Source organism: Panulirus ornatus, chromosome 56, assembly GCF_036320965.1.
Source record: "Panulirus ornatus isolate Po-2019 chromosome 56, ASM3632096v1, whole genome shotgun sequence".
NCBI lineage: Eukaryota > Metazoa > Arthropoda > Malacostraca > Decapoda > Palinuridae > Panulirus > Panulirus ornatus.
The window spans coordinates 14,082,205-14,103,984 of record NC_092279.1 but is presented as its reverse complement, the minus strand read 5'-3'; the positions used below and the strand labels follow the sequence as shown (position 1 = coordinate 14,103,984).

Here is a 21,780-nt window from a genome sequence, read left to right as displayed (position 1 = left end):
AGTGTCTTAAGGATTGTGCACTGTTTTTCAGTGACTGGCCCGGGAATTCAATGAATCTGAATCTAAAAATGAAATTACGTAACAGGGATACTTTGTTGCTGCAAAAGCTGGAGATGGCCCTTCGTCAAATTTGGGCAAAGGTGAATCCTAAATAGCTTCAGAGCCATGCTGACTTAAGTTCCTCACCATTTTAAGGAGTGTATAAAGAGGAAAAGGAAACCAGTAAAGTACTAGTTGGTGGTCCGTACAGTTTTCACGGTTTTATATCATGCTTATCCTTAATGGTTGTGCCACAGTCCTCTTGCACCAACTTCATTTGGGGGCACTGTATATACCCCTCTTTTTTTTTTTTTTTTTTTTTTTTTTTTTTTTTTTTTTTTAAGAGAAGGAACAGAAAAAGGGGCCAGGTGAGGATATTCCAAAAAAGGCCCAGTCCTCTGTTCTTAACGCTACCTCGCTAACGCGGGAAATGGCAAATAGTTTAAAAGAAAAATATATATATATATATATATATATATATATATATATATATATATATATATATATATATTTTTCTTTTTCTTTTAAACTATTCGCCATTTCCCGCATTAGCGAGGTAGCGTTAGGAACAGAAAACTGGGCCTTTGAGGGAATATCCTCACCTGGCCCCCTTCTCTGTTCCTTCTTTTGGAAAATTAAAAAAAAGAAAAAAAAATGAGGAGGAGGATTTCCAGCCCCCCCGCTCCCTCCCCTTTTAGTCACCTTCTACGACACGCAGGGAATACGTGGGAAGTATTCTTTCTCCCCTATCCCCAGGGATAATACATATATATATATATATATCGCTACCTCGCAAACGCGGATATATATATATATATATCGCTACCTCGCAAACGCGGATATATATATATATATATATATATATATATATATATTTATTTATTTATTTATTTTGCTTTGACGCTGTCTCCCACATTAGCGAGGTAGCGCAAGGAAACAGACGAAAGAGTGGCCCAACCCACCCACATACACATGTATATACATACACGTCCACACACGCAAATATACATACCTGTACATCTCAATGTACACATATATATACACACAGACATATACATTTATACACATGTACATAATTCATACTGTCTGCCTTTATTTATTCCCACCGCCACCTCGCCACACATGGAATAACAACCCCCTCCCCCCTCATGTGTGCGAGGTAGCGCTAGGAAAAGACAACAAAGGCCCCATTTGTTCACACTCAGTCTCTAGCTGTCATGTAATAATGCACCGAAACCACAGCTCCCTTTCCACATCCAGGCCCCACAGAATTTTCCATGTTCTGTGGGGCACACTTCACATGCCCAGGTTCAATCCATTGACAGCACGTCGACCTTGGTATACCACATCGTTCCAATTCACTCTATTCCTTGCACACCTTTCACCCTCCTGCATGTTCTGGCCCCGATCACTCAAAATCCCTATCACTCCATCTTTCCACCTCCAATTTGGTCTCCCACTTCTCATTCCCTCCACCTCTGACACATATATCCTCTTGGTCAATCTTTCCTCACCCATTCTCTCCATGTGACCAAACCATTTCAAAACCCTCTTCTGCTCTCTCAACCACACTCTTTTTATTTCCACACATCTCTCTTACCCTTACATTACTTACTCGATCAAATCACCTCACACTACATATTTTCCTCAAACATCTCATTTCCAGCACATCCACCCTCCTGCGCACAACTCTATCCATAGCCCACGCCTCGCAACCATACAACATTGTTGGAACCACTATTCCTTCAAACATACCCATTTTTGCTTTCCGAGATAATGTTCTCGACTTCCACACATTCTTCACGGCTCCCAGGATTTTCGCCCCCTCCCCCACCCTATGATTCACTTCCGCTTCCATGGTTCCATCCACTGCCAAATCCACTCCCAGATATCTAAAACACTTTACTTCCTCCAGTTTATCTGCATTCAAACTTACCTCCCAATTGACTTGACCCTCAACCCTACTGTACCTAATAACCTTGCTCTTATTCACATTTACTCTTAACTTTCTTCTTTCACACACTTTACCAAACTCAGTCTCCAGCTTCTGCAGTTTCTCACATGAATCAGCCCCTAGCGCTGTATCATTTTGCTTTGTCGCTGTCTCCTGCGTTAGCGAGGTAGCGCAAGGAAACAGACGAAAGAATGGCCCAACCAACCCTCATACACATGTATATACATACACGTCCACACACGCAAATATACATACCTATACATCTCAATGTATACATATATATACACACACAGACATATACATATATACACATGTACATAATTCATACTGTCTGCCTTTATTTATTCCCATCGCCACCTCGCCACACATGGAATAACAACCCCCTCCCCCCTCATGTGTGCGAGGTAGCTCTAGGAAAAGACAATAAAGGCCCCATTCGTTCACACTCAAGTCTCTATCTGCCATGTAATAATGCACCGAAACTACAGCTCCCTTTCCACATCCAGGCCCCACAGAACTTTCCATGGTTTACCCCAGACGCTTTACATGCCCTGGTTCAATCCATTGACAGCACGTCAACCCCGGTATACCACATCGTTCCAATTCACTCTATTCTTTGCATGCCTTTTACCCTCCTGCAAGTTCAGGCCCCGATCACTCAAAATCTTTTTCACTCCATCTTTCCACCTCCAATTTGGTCTCCCACTTCTCCTCTTTCCTCACTCATTCTCTCCATGTGACCAAACCATTTCAAAACACCCTCTTCTGCTCTCTCAACCACACACTTTTTATTTCCACACATATCTCTTACCCTTACATTACTTACTTGATCAAACCACCTCACACCACATATTGTCCTCAAACATCTCATTTCCAGCACATCCACCCTCCTGCGCACAACTCTATCCATAGCCCACGCCTCACAATCATACAACATATATATATATATATGTCAATTGGGAGGTGAGTTTGAATGGAGAAAAACTGGAGGAAGTGAAGTGTTTTAGATATCTGGGAGTGGATCTGGCAGCGGATGGAACCATGGAAGCGGAAGTGGATCATAGGGTGGGGGAGGGGGCGAAAATTCTGGGGGCCTTGAAGAATGTGTGGAAGTCGAGAACATTATCTCGGAAAGCAAAAATGGGTATGTTTGAAGGAATGGTGGTTCCAACAATTTTGTATGGTTGCGAGGCGTGGGCTATGGATAGAGTAGTGCGCAGGAGGATGGATGTGCTGGAAATGAGATGTTTGAGGACAATGTGTGGTGTGAGGTGGTTTGATCGAGTGAGTAACGTAAGGGTAAGAGAGATGTGTGGAAATAAAAAGAGCGTGGTTGAGAGAGCAGAAGAGGGTGTTTTGAAGTGGTTTGGGCACATGGAGAGAATGAGTGAGGAAAGATTGACCAAGAGGATATATGTGTCGGAGGTGGAGGGAACGAGGAGAAGAGGGAGACCAAATTGGAGGTGGAAAGATGGAGTGAAAAAGATTTTGTGTGATCGGGGCCTGAACATGCAGGAGGGTGAAAGGAGGGCAAGGAATAGAGTGAATTGGAGCGATGTGGTATACCGGGGTTGACGTGCTGTCAGTGGATTGAATCAAGGCATGTGAAGCGTCTGGGGTAAACCATGGAAAGCTGTGTAGGTGTGTATATTTGCATGTGTGGACGTATGTATATACATGTGTATGGGGGGGTGGGGGTTGGGCCATTTCTTTCGTCTGTTTCCTTGCGCTACCTCGCAAACGCGGGAGACAGCGACAAAGTATAATAATAAAAAAAAAAAAAATATATATATATATATATATTATCCCTGGGGATAGGGGAGAAAGAATACTTCCCACGTGTTCCCTGCGTGTCATAAAAGGCAACTATAAGGAAGGGAGCAGGGGGCTGGAAATCCTCCAATCTCTCTCTCTCTCTCTCTCTCTCTCTCTCCAAAAAAAAAAAAGGAACAGAGAAGGGGGCCAGGTGAGGATATTCCCGCAAAGACCCACTCCTCTGTTCTTAATGCTACCTCGCTAACACAGGAAATGGTGAATAGTATGAAAAAAAAATATATATATATATATATATATATTATCCCTGGGGATAGGGGAGAAAGAATACTTCCCACGTATTCCCTGTGTGTCGTAGAAGGCGACTAAAAGGGGAGGGAGCAGGTGGCTGGAAATCCTTCCCTCTTGTTTTTTTTAATTTTCCAAAAGAAGGAATAGAGAAGGGGGCCAGGTGAGGATATTCCCTCAAAGGCCCAGTCCTCTGTTCTTAACGCTACCTCGCTAACGTGGGAAATGGTGAATAGTATGAAAGAAAAAGAGTATATGTATAAATAAATAAAGAGTGTGGTTAAGAGAGCAGAAGAGGATTTATTGAAATGGTTTGGTCACATGGAAAGAATGAGTGAGGAAAGATTGACAAAGAGGATATATTTGTCAGAGGTGGAGGGAACAAGAAGTGGGAGACCAAATTGGAGATGGAAGGATGGAGTGAAAAAGATTTTGAGCAATTGGGGCCTGAACATACAGGAGGGTAAAAGGCATTCAAGGAATAGAGTGAATTAGAATGATGTTGTATACCGGAGTCGACGTGCTGTCAGTGGATTGAACCAGGACATGTGAAGTGTCTGTGGTAAACCATGGAAAGTTTTGCAGGGCCTGGATGTGGAAGGGAGTTGTGGTTTCGGTGCATTACACATGACAGCTAGAGTCTGAGAGAGGATGAATGTGGCCTTTGTTGTCTTTTCCTAGCACTACCCCGCTTGCACATGGGGAGAGGGGGATGTCATTTCGTGTGTGGTGGGATGGCGGCGGGAATGGATGAAGGCAGCATGTATGAATATATGCATGTGTCGATATGTATATGTGCGTGTGTGGGTGTTTATGTATATACATATGTGTGTGGGTGGGTTGGGCCATTCTTTCATCTATTTCCTTGCGCTACCTCGCTAACGCGGGAGACAGCGACAAAGTAAAATAAAAAAAATACATATAAATAGATTAACTCTGCCTGCTTGTGGTTACAGTGTGAGGCTGTATCATTGTCTGTTAACAATGGCAATTACAGTTTTATTGAAGAACTCACACTTAAAGATTTTATCATTTCCCTGCAACTAGAAATACGAAGCCTTGGAACTGCAAGAGCTCCTGGAAAAGGGGTCCCAGGACAATTATAAATGAATAATGGAAAGAGTATTTTGAAGGATCATTGGATTTGATTTATGATAGAATGATAGACATGAAATGTTTTGGATATGGAAGTATGTGAAGTTGGAGTCATGTTAAGATGAAGTGCAGCAAAGTGGCTGGGATTGCAGTTGAATTTTTAAGAATGGGTGTGATTGTGTTCTTGGCTATTTAGAATTTTCATTGTTTGGCTCATGTTTAGGTGCCTGAGGATTGGCAGATTGCTTTTAATGTTTTGTTGTATAAAGGCAAGGGGAACAAAAGTGAATGTTCAAATTAGGTATAAATTTGTTGAGTGTACCTGGAAAGTTGTGTGGTAGCGTGGTGATTAAGAGGGTAGTTGCAGGCACAGAGCTTTAGATTAGGGAGGGGAAAATGTGGCTTTAGGAGTGGTAGGGTATGTGTGGATCAGGTGTTTGCTTTGAAGAATGTGTTTGATGTGAGAAATATTTAGAGAAACAGAGTAACTTGTTTGTGGCTTTTATGGATCTGGAGAAATCATATGATAGGGTTTATATAGGTGCTGTGGAAGGTGTTGTGAATATATGTTGTGGGAAGAAAGTTGCAAAGAGCAATGACAAATTTTTACTAAGAGGGTTGGGCATGTGTACAAGTAGAAAGAGAGGAGGATGGGTGGTTACACTTGAAGGTGGATCTGTGGGAGGGGTGTGTGATATCACCATGGCTGTTTGATTTGTTTATGGATGCCAGGTGAGGGGGTGAATGTAAGGATCTTGGAGAGAGGAACTGGTATGTATGTATTCTGTTGGGGGTGAAGGACTCAGGGAGGTGAGTCAGTTATTGTTGAACAACATGGTGCTGATGGCAGGTTCAAGTGAGAAACTACACAAGCTGGCATCTGAGTTTGGGAGTGGGTGGGAAATGAGAAAGTTGACAGTAAATGTGAGTAGTAGCTAGGGTATGAGGTTTAGCATGGGAAAGAGACAGGCCTATGGTCCTTGGAAGAGAGGTCATTGTCTGTGAAGACAGAAGGGATATGTTTGATGGTATAGTAGCACTGATGGTGTTGTATGGATGCAAGGCATGGTCTGTAGATAAGAATATATGAAAGAAGGTGAGTAAGGTAGAAAAGAAATACTTAAAAACAATATGTGTGAGAAGGGTTGCTTGATCAATAAATTCATAGGATAAGAGAGAGGTGCTGTAATAAGAGAGTATGGTTGAGAGAGCTAAAGAAATTGTACTGAAATAATATAAACATGAAGTGTATGTGTCAGGAATGTAGACATCAAGGAGAAAGGCGAGACTGAATTGGAGATGGAAGGATGGAGTGGAAAAGGTTTTGAGTGCTCTGGGCTTCAGCTGAATGTGCAGTATGATATAGGATATGCATGGGATGGAGTGAATTATACTGATGTGGTATATAAAAGTGGACTGACCAGGTCTTATGAAGAAGTCAGGGGAGACCACAGAAAGGTCTTTGGGACTTGATTGTGTATAGAAAGCATTAGTTTTGATGTATTATGCATGACAACTAGAGAGTGATGTGAGCAAATAAGGCCATTTTCTTTGTGTATTCCTGGTGCTACCTTGTCTACAGGGTAAACATTGAACAAGTAAACATATATATATCAACATATACACATATAAATGCATATACGTATACATACACATACTTAGACATGTGTACATATTCATGCTTGCCTTCATCCATTCCCCCACCTGTGTCAGCATGTCAGCGCCAGGAAAACAGACAAAAATGGCAACATTTGTTAACTGTCTCTTGCTGTCATGTGTAATGCGCCAAAACCACAGCTTCCTCTCCATATCCAGGCCCCACAGACCTTTCCAGGGTTTACTGCAGATGCTTCACATTCCCTGGTGCAATCCATTGACAGCATGTCAACCCTGGTATACCACATCATTCCAATTCACTCTATTCCTTGTGGGTATGTGTATATATGTACATGACCGGATGTGACCTTTCTTTGTCTGTTCCTAGCGTTACCTCACTAATGCGAGAAACAACAATCAAGTATGAAGTATATATTTGTCTGCATTTCAGATTTTTTTTATTTTAATTTCTTTTTTAATGAGTATTAATCATGATCGTGAATTATTCATGATCACCAGGCATGTGGCCACTTTATTGTCACTCCTCACTTGATGACTCGGGCAAAACGCCGCATGATCGTCCTTCATCCATTACCTAGGAACCAAGAAATCTCCCCTGAATTTGATACAGACCCCCGAGCTGCTTACTTCCGTCAGGCAGAGGGTGGAATGTATGTAAGAATGGCCCTCCTTTCCATGGTTTTTGGGAAGTGTTGATCTCATTGAGTCTTAAGCAGGGAAATTTAGAATAGATAATGTTGGATGAAAAGGGATACACAGTGGGAGTATAGGATTCTCTGGCATAACTTGTGTGGGAAGTGGATGTATTCACATGTTATCAGATCTGTTTATTTCATATTGTAAACAGATGTTCTCCATCTTCCCAATGTCAAAATATGTTTAAATGTTTATAGTCATTATGGGCTCTGTATCTTAAACAGAATCTCAAATGCTACATATAGATCATGTTATGACTTGCATAGGCTTAAATATGTATGGATGATATGTAAAAAAATATAAAATGCTGTACAGTAAATAGGGGATATGCACGTTTTTTTATGAAAGGGATGTGTTATTGCTGGTACGTCATGTCTTAATTTTGTTAAAAAATAGAATATGTAGGTTTGAAAGGGCTCTGCCTATTTTTACAACCTAAATTGTCAGATAATACAAAAATTCATTATTGTTACACTAAAAACTGCTGTACAGTCATGTTGATACTCTTGTATAAAGGTACTCGTGTGATAATAAAGATAATTCTAGAGCCTTAATTTTATTTGTACTGCAATGTAACTATAATTATATCATGGGCACATAAAGGTAAGGTAAGAAGTTATTGTCTCTTTGGGTAAAGAAAGATATGTTTAAAGGTGTGGTAGTCTCCAAAGTGTTGTATGGGTATGAGCCAGTGTTAGAAAATATGTTGGAAATCAAATGCCTGAGAAAAATGTGTGATGTGAGGAAAGTTAAGAATGACAGAGTAAGAGAAAGTTCTGTTAAGTACAGTGTGATCAAGAAACCTGCGCAGAGTATGTTGAAAAGATTCGGACAGAGGGGAAGAATGCATGAAGAAAGACATTAAAAGAATCTCTGTACTTGAGGTGGAGGGAAGTTTGTTATATTTATGTGAGAAAACTGTATGAGAGCAGTTTTGAAAATCAAGGTAATTTTGATGTATGGTTTAATAGTGTTGGCTCACCTATGGGGCTGGCTTAGAATAGAGGTCCAATTTCTCTCTATATTTCTGATGATGTTACCATCTGGAACTCCTTGGGTATGGGGTGGTGATAGTCTCCATAACCAGTAAGCTCCAGTGCCGCTTCTTAGCCTTTAGTGCCTTGTCTTTAACAAGCCACTGGCATAGGGCAACTCTAGCAGGGTTTGCATAGGCTTTTACCTAATGTTCCTACCAACTACAACCTAATGTTACAGCCTTCTACTTCTACTCAAAGCTCCCAGCTAATGTTCCTACCTACTATTACTATCCTTTGCTCCTACCATTTTGCCCAAAGGTTGGGCTAACGTATACTGGTCAACGCAGGAAAGTAGAGTTACTAGGAATGGATTCAGTGAGTCAAGTGTTGTCAAGTGATATGTGTGACAAGGAGAGATTGTATATTTGTGGACAGAACACCTGCAGTCCATGTATGGATGAAGCAGAAAGAAAAGACAGCTACTTGGGTCAAATGAATGCATCTTGACAACCACTGAATGCTGGCTCACTACACATCACTATCCCTCCCAATACCGAAGCAGGAATACCTGTAATACACCTCCCTGGTCAATAGCTGTCTACCAAGGGTTTCTACCTGTAAGTTACATCTTCAAAAGTGTAGGTACTCTCATTCAAAATCATTATTTTGCACAATGGTTGATTTTATTAGCATATATTACATCTGCATTCTAAATGACACATTATCATGACACATTATAACATCAAAAAAGATGCAAGAGGAATTTGCGTTAAACTTGCACCTTGCGATGGAGGATGCTGGAGACTTGTGCATAACAAGAGTTTTCCTTAATCACAGTAATAGGTTTGAGCATCAGCATCCACTTAAGCTAAGTGCAAAGTCACACACTGGATCTGCATTAACCTTATACCAACTGTATTTTTCACTAAATGGCAACAGTCACAGGAGGGAATTACCAAGTATGGAAAAGTGACAGTAACAACATTATGCTTATTTGTCATGCCACATTCACCTACCTAAGTATGCAATGGTTATATGAAATTCATCAGTAATACAAATCCCTGTGGAATGAGTTTGACTGAGGGGAAGGAGCAGCATACTGATTTTGCAAGTCCATACTGTTGTGAAAAGTTAATAAGCCAATGTTCTGGACTTTATTTAGGAAAGCCAGCTGCTGCTGATAAATAAATGTACCAAAGTAGTGGCCACCCATATTTGTTTTATCTTATACACCTTTAATACAGTAATGAGTAATTAGTACTTTGGATCCCTGGGATCTGATTCACTATAGTACTGCAGTTCCTGTATTTCCACCTGCCTTACCATGCACAGTATACATAGTATACATTCTTAATAATTTGTGCAAAAAGTTAGGGTATTTCAACACTTAATCATATAATTTCAATATCATAGTATTTAGACAGTAATGTCGCACATCAATGTATACAAGTAAAAAATAGAAATTTGAAACTGAAGTTTATGAAAGGCTGCAATATTCATCTGGTCAAGTGATATCTATTACATTTCATTTTGTATTGATGGTCCCTGTCTACACAATGCACACATTTTCTGATATTCTGCACTGTTCCTTTCCTAGACACTTTCTCACCTATGAAAGGCATCCTTAGCAATATCTTTTTGCAGAGAACTATTACCACTAACTGTACATGTCACAAGAAACAGTGGTTGACTGGTTCCAAAAGTCTATTATCCACATAACCATTAAAAAAATTTTCCATTATTCCTGAAAACAAGTATTCTTTAGTATCAGTAACTCATTAATAATAAAATCCTTCCATGCATGACATATTTATAACACATTCATGGCATCTTTACAGAATAAACCAAATAATTATGGTTTAGGATTTATACAAAAAAAAGGTTAGTCAGTGCTTAGATACTTTCATAACTTCATTAATAATCAAGTGCCGTAGCAGAATTTGCTCTTCCATACCAGTGATACTGAAAAATCAAATACCATTTTAATACATTTGTTCACGGGGCTTGATGTCTGTTTGAGGTGCTGTGGCTAGAATTTGCAATAACTCTACTGTGAGAGTTAAACAATCATCAAATTCTATGTTGTAAAATAATTTTAGTTAATTCTACCCATCAGAAAATTGCACAAAATCAAAAAAGTAGTTACTTCCCTAAATATTCCAACCCAATTCAAGGATACACAGAAGTCACTATAATTAAGTCAAAGGTCCAAGTGGATGCAACTAGACCTACTTGAATAACTCAAGTTTTGGAGCAATTTTCAATGGTTCTGATTTACAATCCTCTAAAAAATGGTACATAATTTTTCTGAAAGCCAGTATAAATCCCTTTCAGCAAGCTCATGGCCATCACTTAAATGTTTTTACGCACTTCCATAATGTCACTTCATCTCCACAGTGGGTAAGAAAATTCTCTAATATAACAAGATACTACTGTAGTACTCTACATTAATAATTCCTTTATGATGTTATCCTGGTTATTGATAACTTACATGAAAGCAATATACAACTATAAGAAAGCTATCACAAGTTTTCAGAGGAACCTCAAATGTTTGGTGATGAACTGAATGCAATTATACAAATAAATGCAATGAATCTGACTTGTGCCACTCCCAAAGTGACATCGGATGGCATGATTTTCAAAAATACAAAGTTGAATCTCTGTAAGAAAGAAATAATATAAATTTAAGAGATACATGTATTAGATTACTTGACCATGAAAGCACTACCAAGCTTCCTCATCAATTTTTACTTTTTTCTTTGGCTGCATTTACACCAAGAGCATTAAACTATGTATTTATATTTTTTTTGTCTTTCCTCTTCTAACTTTCCTTATCTTTTCTTGTTTCTTTACTTCTACTCTAACCTCTGTGTATTTTTAATGAGGTAACCCATTTTAGTTAAAATTTGTGACCCCACCTTTTAAGTCATACTAAAACATTACAAGCACAGCTGGAGAATTTCTACTTGTAAATGTGAAACACCTAAAATATTGTTAAAAAAAATTAAAATTTTTATGCCTAACCGCTTTTCACACTTGAGCAAGGAGACATACAAACAATGGCCTCATTTGTGCACATCCACACTATTCATGTCATGTATCAAAACCAAAGTCTACCATCCACAGCCAAGCACCACAGACTTGGCTTTATATATCCTAAAAGGCATTATCCCCATATCAAGAAGTCCCTTTTAGCCTAAAAATCTGGTCAAACTGTGCACTTACAAACAAAAATGGCAGCCTTTCTTTCATGCAAGTCACCAACAGAAGTGTCCAATTTACAAGAGGCAGTATATAAAATGTGCATTTCCTTAGCACTCGGACAAATTTTAGTAAATATCTCACATTGTACCTAATGGAAAATTTCAATTATTAATACCTGTAACAAAATACTACCCAAAAGAGTTGTACACAGAATGGACTGCACTTGTAGAAAATCATACATCCAAACAATTTTGTAATGTTTTAAGTGTATTTTTCTAATTAGAAATCTTGATTCTTTATTGACAGTTTGAATCACACAATCATTACAGTTCAAATAAAAAAGTGGATAGATGTTGCTGTGTCTATTCAAGAAAACTTTAAGTATGAAATATGTACATCACAATTATGAACTGAATTAGTACATGTATAAAATATATTTAAATATAACTTCTCCTATTACTTCACCCGGCACTTCCTGTTCTAAACCAAGGTTGCAGTTATTGCTCGTTACCATTATTTAAAATTTTATCATTAAATAACACTCCCATGATTAAGAGCACTATGAGTGAAAACTTGGAAAGGAAATCTTTACCCTGGAATTAACAAATAGCAGCTTTCTCCTCTGTTTTACTTCATTTGTAGAAATAAGGTAATCTCCATCAAATCATTTGATGTTAAGAATGCCTCCTGCATGTTTGTGAAAATTAATTCTGATGCTGTATACTGACACATCTACAAAATTTCTACCACTACTCATTATCTACCAGTGACCAGAGAGCAAGACAGTTATGCAGTGTAAAATGCAATCCAATATGAATATGTAGCTAAGAGTACTGTCCCTAGACTAATTTGGAACAAAGCCATCATGGGTGTAAGTATGTACAAATATTAACAGATATACTACATGAGCCAACATGATATGTTTAATTCATTAGCAAGAAATGTGGAAGAAAACTGGCATGATTTCTTTGGGATATCTGCTGGTAAAAGATCCGTGCAGTTTGTGTACAATAAAATTTCTTTCAAAGGCAACAAATCCCTCTTCATTAAATTAATGAAATGGTATTTACACTACCAAATAGATAAATATCTTCCAGTAAAATCTTCCTGATATCAATTGTCTAATGAATGATCTGATGCTGAAACTAGGTGAGTGGTGCCCTCTCCTGCCAAAGTATTTATGTGCACAAAAAGATAAAAATACAGGAGAAAATCCAGCCAAACACTTTCAAATTTTGGCATTATCTTACTGAAAAATTCTGAAGATACTATTAGGCAATTCTCAGTTATTTGCATAAAATTTCAGAGAATATTTTATTACAACTAAAAATAATTTCCCCAATCAAAATCTCCATCCTTTCAAAACCTGTCACACATACAACCTTTTCAATTTGTGTTACAGATACTAAAAAAGATGCCCAGCATATCACATCCAGCTTTTTATGACTTCCATTCATTCTTTAGATACAATCACAATATTTCTAAGAAAATAAAAGAATCTAGAAATTACATTTCTAACACAATTTTGTAATGCAGCCTAATTTAGATCTCCATCCACTGAATTTTCACTGTCAATGAACTCTACATGCGTAAAGGGAAAGTGTCCGACCTTTCCATTTAATTCACCTTCCCACTGCCCATTGATGTTCATTTTCGTAACCTTGATGACATCTCCAATTTCCAATCTGAGAGCGGTTTTGTCGTAAGCATTAGGAACTCTGGTTTGTTTCACGCGTGCATAGGCTGGTAATTTCCTCTGCAAAAGAAAACCAAGGTTAATGCCTTTGAGCAAAATGCATGGTACAATCAGATCAATGAAAGGCAGCTGAGATAAGGCCTAGAAATACATAAAACAGGTCTCTATATTACAGCATTAGAATAAATTGTGCACTTTTTTTCTTTCATATAGTGAACTGATGAAATCTTAATATAAATCCATATCCCACTCATGAGTTATACAAACAACACCTGTTAAAAGGAAACCTTGAAATCTGTAAACATGCAAAATTATATGGTTATCTAACCTAATATAAAATCACTCAGGATCTGATGGTAGTAAACTTTGTAGTTCAATCAAAATAAAATTTTCATGCTATTACAGGGATCTGGATTTTCAATGTGGGTGCCTATTGTGGTAGAAAAAAAAAATTAGTAGTGTGGTGGATATTAAGGACAAACTAATATTTGGAAAAACATCCAACCAGAAAACAAGTTGTGGCAAATGAGTTTCTACAAAAGAGCTTTCTTCTTGGGCTCATTGCTCATTACCCCTTCTATGCTACAAGTGTTTCGATCTGTCTAATCTGTATCCGAAAACCATAATCGTAATGTTCCCTCCATGCTTAATGAACAAAACTCAGTTATGATAAAACAACTTTTATAATACACTGACTCGGTGGTGAAAGGGACTATGAATCTCCAATGAAAGTATTTCAAGGGACTATGAATCACAAAAGTATTTCAATGTAAAAGTAAGTTAGAGAAGTCTGAGCATTAAAGATTCTGCAATATGTTTCCTACAAAATGATAATAGCAAATTTGGAAAAAAAAGTACTGGAGATACAAAAAGCAGTGTAAAATATGTTTGGAAGGCCTGAAGAGATTAAATACTTTACTGTATTTAGTAAGAATAAGAGTACAATATCAGTACTATATTCAGTAAGAATTAAGAATAATAAGAAGTGTAAAAGGAAAAGTAAAGTTAGGAAATAAAAAATAAAAAAAAAAACATACTTGGGATGTACCAGACCCAACTAACCACAAGGGATTTAGCAGACTTGTTACCTTCTTCCCACATCATTTCCAGCGAGTCAACAAATTACTGAAACAAATAGCAGGGCAGGTGGGAGGTAAGGCAGAGCTGATGATTAAAAGCTATAAAATGGAAAAATGAGCCTCTTTTTCATTTAAAATAATTTCTTCACTGTCTGTTCATCATTTAATGATTGTATTCCATGAAATGGCAGGTCCTATACAAAGGGAGGTGGTGTAATAATATACACAGACTTTTATATTGTTAGGTCTGCCTGTGTATTATGTGAGATGAGTCTTGTAGTGTTTTGCACAGAATGGGATCAAAAACTGTCAAAACCAGCACTGTCTAACACCTGAGTTGTGTCAGTGCATGGAATAATAAATTCGGTGGTAACATTCCTCTTTGGCCATTTAATCGCACTGGGATGCTTAGGTCATATAAATATGATCACTGAAAAGATCTCACTTGCCAAGCATAGAGCAAAATTATAAAGAAAAAGAGAAGCCACAAGACGTTTTACCTTAATGAAAAAAAAAGGCACCAATAACTGCCTCACAAGCCCACACTAAGACCAGACCTTTTGAGTAAAAAAAGAATATCATTCATTCTTTAAGTGAAACCAAACTTTCCATGTGAAGGAAGACAGACAGAGCCAATTGTGGAAAAAATGAAACAGCAAACATCAAATTAGCCAGTATTAGAATGTAATATGTTCACAAGACTGTGGTCTCCTGGGTTAAATACGTGCTAGCCAGAGGGGAGGGCACACATGCAGCCAACTCTCGAGCAAAACTCCAAGCACTAGCTGAAAATATGACAAGCACAACACTGCAGCAATAGGTGCTCTCAAGCCAAGAAATCACATGGTGAATTGCAAGGTAAATTGCTCTTTAAATGAACTCTTTATCACGAAGGGAGTTGAAAGAACAGTGTCCCCTGACATCTGAGCAATATCCTATGAAGGGATGAATCAATCACCCGTATAGCTCAATTAACTACTCAAAAGAGAAATACCTTTATAACAGAAACAAAATGCCATTTTTTCTTAAGGAGACTGGTATTTAAGTAATAAAGAATTTCCAAGAAAGATCAGTGGTTAAACTAACACTACATTCATTGACAATTAAGGGGTCAAAAAAAAATGAATCTTCAACAGGAATAATGAAAATCAGCTAAAACTGTATAAAGAATTGAAATAAGAATAACGAAAATTAACTAGAACTGTTCAAAGAAATAAAAAGCATGACACAGCTGGAAGGTGGTAAAAACAGAGGATGGTAATGTAATAAGCAGAGGGTGAAGATGAAAAGTAAGAGGTGAAGGTGAAGAAATCATGATGGTGAGAGTGGTGACAGAGTGAGTAGGGGGATGAAGCAAAGGTAGTGATGGAATGAGTATTATTTCCCTCAGGGAGATGTAAGGATGAGCACACCATCATTTCTGTTTTTCATAAAGGATGAGACTTGGAGACCTGTTATATATTTTGAGTGAGAGTGCTTTTGGAGCAACTGTGATGACAATAAGATTGTTCAAGAAAATATCAAAACAAGTGATCAAATGAAACGAAAGTTAAAGGATGGAAACCAACTGTTTATAAATGACAATGATAGGCAACTACTACACTGCCAAAAAATAACATAAATAGGTGGTGAAGTGCAAGTGTTCATTCACAGAATGTCATAAAATTTCAAAATAACATAAATGTTAACTGAAGTTGGAAGACAGAAACCGTTTCAGATGATGATGATACACTACGAATAAACTGACTACAAATAACCTATGCTCTACAAAAAAGTGGTTTTGGGTACCAAGGCACTGATTTTTATATATTTTTTATTTTGCTTTGTTGCTGTCTCCCGCATTAGCGAGGTAGCGCAAGGAAACAGACGAAAGAATGGCCCAACCCACCCACATACACATGTATATACATACATGTCCACATACGCAAATATACATACCTATACACCTCAATGTACACACATATATACACACACAGACATATACATATATACACACGTACATAATTCATACTTTCTGCCTTTATTTATTCCCATCGCCACCTTGCCACACACGGAATAACAACCCCCTCCCCCCTCATGTGTGAGAGGTAGCGCTAGGAAAAGACAACAAAGGCCCCATTCGTTCACACTCAGTCTCTAGCTGTCATGTAATAATGCACCGAAACCACAGCTCCCTTTCCACATCCAGGCCCCACAGAACTACTCTATTAGGAAACTGTAAAAATCTGATAAAAAGCTAGTAGTTTAAAGTTCAGCAAGGAACAGAGTATGCTACTGAAGAAGTTTGGTATATCAAGGAATTAATTTGCAGCATCATCAGCAAAGAAATGAGCCAGGCTCTTGGTAGAGGGGAAAGGGAATAAATAAGATAACTGGGGAACACCACAACTGACAGTAAAGAAACGAAAGATTGATCCAATCCATATTTAAAGCAGTGGAATGATTTTGTGCAGTTGCAGTACTGTAACTAATGATTTCAGGTGTTGCTACTGTGAATTGGGCTCAAAATTAGGGAAAGTTTTCAAGTTTCAATACCTCAAGGGGGATACTCTAGTTTTCTAGAGTATCTAAGTCTCAGCCTGCCTTTTTGTGGTGACCCTAGGGGTGGAACTAAAGGGGGAGGCAATGCCCAACTCTGTCAGGGCAGTCCTTTTAAATACAGACTCTTGAAGAGTGCAGGGTCTTTTTATTTTTTTGGACAATTTTGAGGTCTTGCTGCCTCTCGAAAAACTGCGCTAGAGTTGCTCTCTGACAGTGGCTTGTCAAGGGTGAGGCACAAAAGGCTAAGAAGCAGCAATGGAGTTTTGAGCATGTTAGAAGAACACAAAGACTTAAGAGTTTACAAGGAGAGTGTATGAAACTTCAATTAAGGGGGTTGGTGTGAGAGAAAGACCATCTGTGACTTGGGCAAACACTGTAGAAGAATGAAGGATGAAGAGAAATGGTGGAAGAATGTGTGGAATGGCATATGCACATGATACATGTAAGGACAGGGATAAATAGAGACTCTTTTGCCATAGCCATCCCTTGATGGGAGTTGCCTGAAGGAATGGGCATCAGATATAGATAGATAGGAATGATTGAAATGAAAACTGAAATCTAGGATACAAAGCATGGAGGAAAACCAGGATAAAATTTATATATCTGTAACTTTTACCACACCATATAAAATATTTTTCAAAGTATAAAGGACCAAGACATTAAGATTCCTACTGTACTTAGAGAAAAGGTCAAATGGAAAAGAATGTTGCTAGCAAATCTTGCCTAATGGAATGAGAGACCATGAGATCTAACATTCTTGAGAAGTTAGCAACTAAAAGTTTCAGACTTAAAACAGAAATACTCAAGATTGTACTTGGCATAGAAGCCTTCAATCACTGAAAATGAATAAGTAGATCAAGCTATGTTTCTAAGAGGAAAGGTGTTGGTTTTGAGGAAGAAACAATACAGACAAAATAACAAAGATGCAAGCTTAGAGATACACTCCTCTAAGATACAAGGATGGATACCATCTGTTTCATGCACTTGCTTTGAAGAGGGAATTATAATTTGGACCTTAAGATAAGGAACTATAAGTGAGTATGAGGTTAAACACAAGGAAAGATCCAAAAACATTACTTGTCTTTAAAAAGGGAATTATTCTTTGGACGTTATAAAAGTCTTTATGAGTATAATGTAAATCTGGGGAGGGAATGTCAGAGTCAATTCAAAGAAATAGGTAAGTAAAAAAAAAGACCAAAGCATGTGACTGTATCAACAGAAAAAATAGCAACCATGTTATCAGAAGAGAAAAAGAAAGCTGGATTTGTAGAAGCTGTTAGATATCCTTGGCAATGAAAAGGAAATTTATCAGTGGAGGAAGAAGAGGTTACAAGAAAATTCCTTCATGTACAGGAGCATTTGAACTCAAACTGCAGATCTGCAACAACTCCTACTTGCATTGCTCAAAAAACTCACCAAGAGTCCTTGCCCTGAGACACTTTAGACTTAGAAGATCTGATGGGGGCAGTAGATGCTTGTGAGGCAACAGAAAGTCCAATCCCTCACCATCAATATCCAATACATTTAAATGAGCTCTCCAGTACTTGCAATGAACTCTCCAGTCCACTGACAGTGTTCAAGTATGAAGCCCATGTATCCAATAGAACTTCTCTCTGATTTTGTGCACTCTCTCTCTCTCTGTCACTGCACAGTACACATATGATATACTCCATGAAATGTGCCCATTATTGCACTCATAACTGTGTTTTCAGTGAAATGTTTGAAGACTGACTTAAAGAGTGATACTACTCTTTAACCAATGTCTTGAGAGTCTTGCTCTTGTGTTCACATATGAACATACATCTAAGCATATGACAGACTGAAGTAACATGTAATTTTGAGACAAAAGTAATTTCAATATCCAATAGTGATGTAATTATGAACAAAAAGTACTCATAAAACTATCTTCTGTGAATACTGTATTGCTAGATGTAAAAGCTTAATCAGCACTGTGTGCCTGTGATACAGCATGCATGTGTGTGTGTGTGAGTAATTATTAACTATTTGTACTAAATGTGAAGCAATTTTCACACCTGTAGGTCCCCATCTCTTGAGCATTCTCTGCTATTTCACTCCTTTTTCAATTTCTGTATGTTGTCTTTACTTATGACACATTTATTTGTTTGCTTCATCACATTCATCCACCACTCTTATATTAAAAACGTAGGTCTTCACATCGTTCTTGACAAGTTTCTCGCTTATGATCTTTGGCTATTCTATCCCTAAATCTCTTGAAGAATTGTTCACTGTCTACACTGTCATTCTGCCTTAAAAACTTACAGGTTCCAATCAGGTCACCCCCTCACTCTTCTCTTTTCTAAGATGGACAAATATATGGCCTGCAGACTTTCGTATTACCTTTGCTCTCTTAATTCCAGTACCATCTTTGTCGTTCTCCTCTGGGCCTTCTCTGTTACCTATATGTTTCTTTAACAGTGATCAAACTCAAGAAGTATATTCTAGTTTCAACACTGTGTAAGTTGTAAACAAATTGCTGAATGTTTCCTTATCCATGACAAGATATAAAGTGATTTCTGAAGGAACTAGACCCAAAGGTCTTGGAACATACTTTGTCTTGATATAAATGATAAAAGAATGTGCAGAAACCTAGTCGGTAATGCCACTTAATTTCTTTACAATTTCATCTTAGGGAGGTCCAGTGCCAACAGAGTGGAAGAAAGCTCTTGTGGTCTATTGTCACCAAGAGTGTTCAGGACACTTCACTTGCAGATCTATGTCACAAACACAGTCAAAGCGACTACAAAGAAAACATATGTATATGCACATATCTAATTTCTATATGTAACTGCTTCTCCCATCTTAATAAGGTTGTGTCAGGAACAAATGAACAATGGTATTACTTGCACACATCCACTCTCCAGCTGTAATGTATAATGAACTGACACCATTAACATCAAACAAACCTGTAAAAAGCACATACTCTAAGGACATATAAAGAAATGTGAAGGGTCTGGGGTAAACCATGGAAAGTTCTATGGGAGCTGGATGTGGAAAGGAAGCTGTGGTTTCGGTGCATTACACATGACAGCTACAGACTAAGCATGAGCGAATGTGGCCTTTGTTGTCTTTTCCTAGCACTACCTTGTGCGCATGCGGGGTGTGGGGGGTGCTGTTTTGTGTGTGGCAGGGTGGCAATGGGAATGGATGAAGGCAGCAAGTATGAATATGTACATGTGTAAACATGTATATGTCTGTGTGTGTATATGTATGCATACGTTGAAATGTACAGATATGTGTATGTGCATGTGTGGGCATTTTATGTATATGCATGTGTATGTGGGTGGGTTGGGCCATTCTTTCGTCTGTTTCCTTGTGCTAACTTGCAAACACGGGAGACAGTGACTAAGTATAATAAATAAAATAAATATATTCTGTATGATCCAATGAATACAAGATTTTACAAATAGGAGGTTTGCGGTAAGGTAAGGCAAACAATTAGTGCCATTCCACTTCAAATGGCTAATTGTAGGGAGGCAACACATTCTGAAATACAATGCTCTTTGTTCAATATTCCATCTACCTGGCTGAGAATAACTGGCTGGGCTCCAAATGAAGATTGGTTACACATGCGTCACCTAGAATCAAGAAGTTCTACAATACATAAATGAATAATCTTTACAGGTCAGCTCCAAACTCAAAAATAAAAGTTCAATTAATCATGATAAAAGATACAGTAAATACAGAACATCATATGATCTAAGTCCTCAGTGCCTTTGCCCTGTCCCTAGAATTTTCATTCACTTACCTGAAGACTTGGTTTAGGACGTGGTGCGCTATCTGTAGATTGCGTGTTACTTCTATTTGGGGTCGAGTTAATGGCAATACTTTCTCCTTCTTCATACTGTTGAGAAGGGAAATAAAATTATCATTCAATGATGGTAAACTAGTCATTTGGTGACAAAAAAATATTTGTATTTCAATGTGTATAAATGCTACTTGAGAATCTTCCTGGCTCTAGTCATACCAAGTGAATCCATCAAAACATTTAATCATTTACCAAAAGTGATTGTCTTCAAAAGTTTTCTTAGTTTTAGTCATTATGAGTAAATCTAGCTTTGTTCTCTACCACTTACCAAAGCTGACTAACTAAAAGACCTGCCACTAACATGACATTCCCTTTCTCCCAAACTGTAATTCCATGTAACATTATATGCATTTCACTTACTAAACACACTACTGTTGTAAATGAGATAATATAAACCAATTCAAACCATACAAACTACTACGCAATATAATTGCCATCCAAGTTTCCGCATTTTCTCAAATGGGAAATCATTACAATAATAGCCACCTCACTGATATCACTTCTATTTACAATTCATACCCACTAACCTATCATATTCATAAAATAACACAAGCTATTATAACTTTGCCTACCTTCTGTACATATGGAACTGGTATAGACCCTGTTTGATTCAAAGAATTTCTTGCTGTCCACCACTGCTCCTCATCTTTGCTGACAATAGTTAATACTTCTCCTTTTCTAAATGGAAGGTCATCTGGATCCTGAAACATTGTAAGTCTATTACGGGACAGCCAAGAGAAGTCAAAGGTCTGAGGCTCTCCCTCTCACAGAAACTTTTATCTATTTCCTTATTAAACATTAATTGTAGATAATGTTTACATAGTATCATGAATTCCAAACTGATTATTTGATATGCTGCAAACAAGTAACATAATAACTGTCACTGAAAAACAAGTATAACATAACTTGGGATGCCTTGACTAAATGGCCTCCCTCCTTCCTTTCAAAAATAGCTATGTTCTAATGACTAATAATGTAAGTCACATCTAATAAAT

The 21,780-nt window shown here is 37.9% G+C and overlaps 2 protein-coding genes across 7 annotated transcripts in view; one reads left to right on the top strand and one right to left on the bottom strand.

Annotated features, from left to right (window-relative positions):
* r (carbamoyl-phosphate synthetase 2, aspartate transcarbamylase, and dihydroorotase rudimentary) overlaps nt 1-8,009 on the top strand; it is a 175,032-nt gene extending 167,023 nt beyond the window's left edge. The window contains exon 49 of the mRNA XM_071693871.1: nt 7,265-8,009. Within this exon, the coding sequence (XP_071549972.1) occupies nt 7,265-7,462 (198 nt within the window). The 3' untranslated portion in view covers nt 7,463-8,009. The remainder of the gene's footprint in view (nt 1-7,264) is intronic.
* Nucleotides 8,010-9,103: 1,094 nt separating this feature from the next.
* The window catches only part of Crk (Crk proto-oncogene, adaptor protein), a 115,076-nt gene continuing 102,399 nt past the window's right edge, over nt 9,104-21,780 (bottom strand). For all 6 annotated transcript variants that reach the window (XM_071693876.1, XM_071693877.1, XM_071693873.1 and 3 more), the window contains 3 exons: nt 21,358-21,486; nt 20,726-20,821; nt 9,104-13,399 (listed from right to left, as the gene is read on the bottom strand). In XM_071693876.1, coding sequence (XP_071549977.1) covers nt 13,181-13,399; nt 20,726-20,821; nt 21,358-21,486 — 444 coding nt within the window. In that variant the 3' untranslated portion in view covers nt 9,104-13,180. The remainder of the gene's footprint in view (nt 13,400-20,725; nt 20,822-21,357; nt 21,487-21,780) is intronic.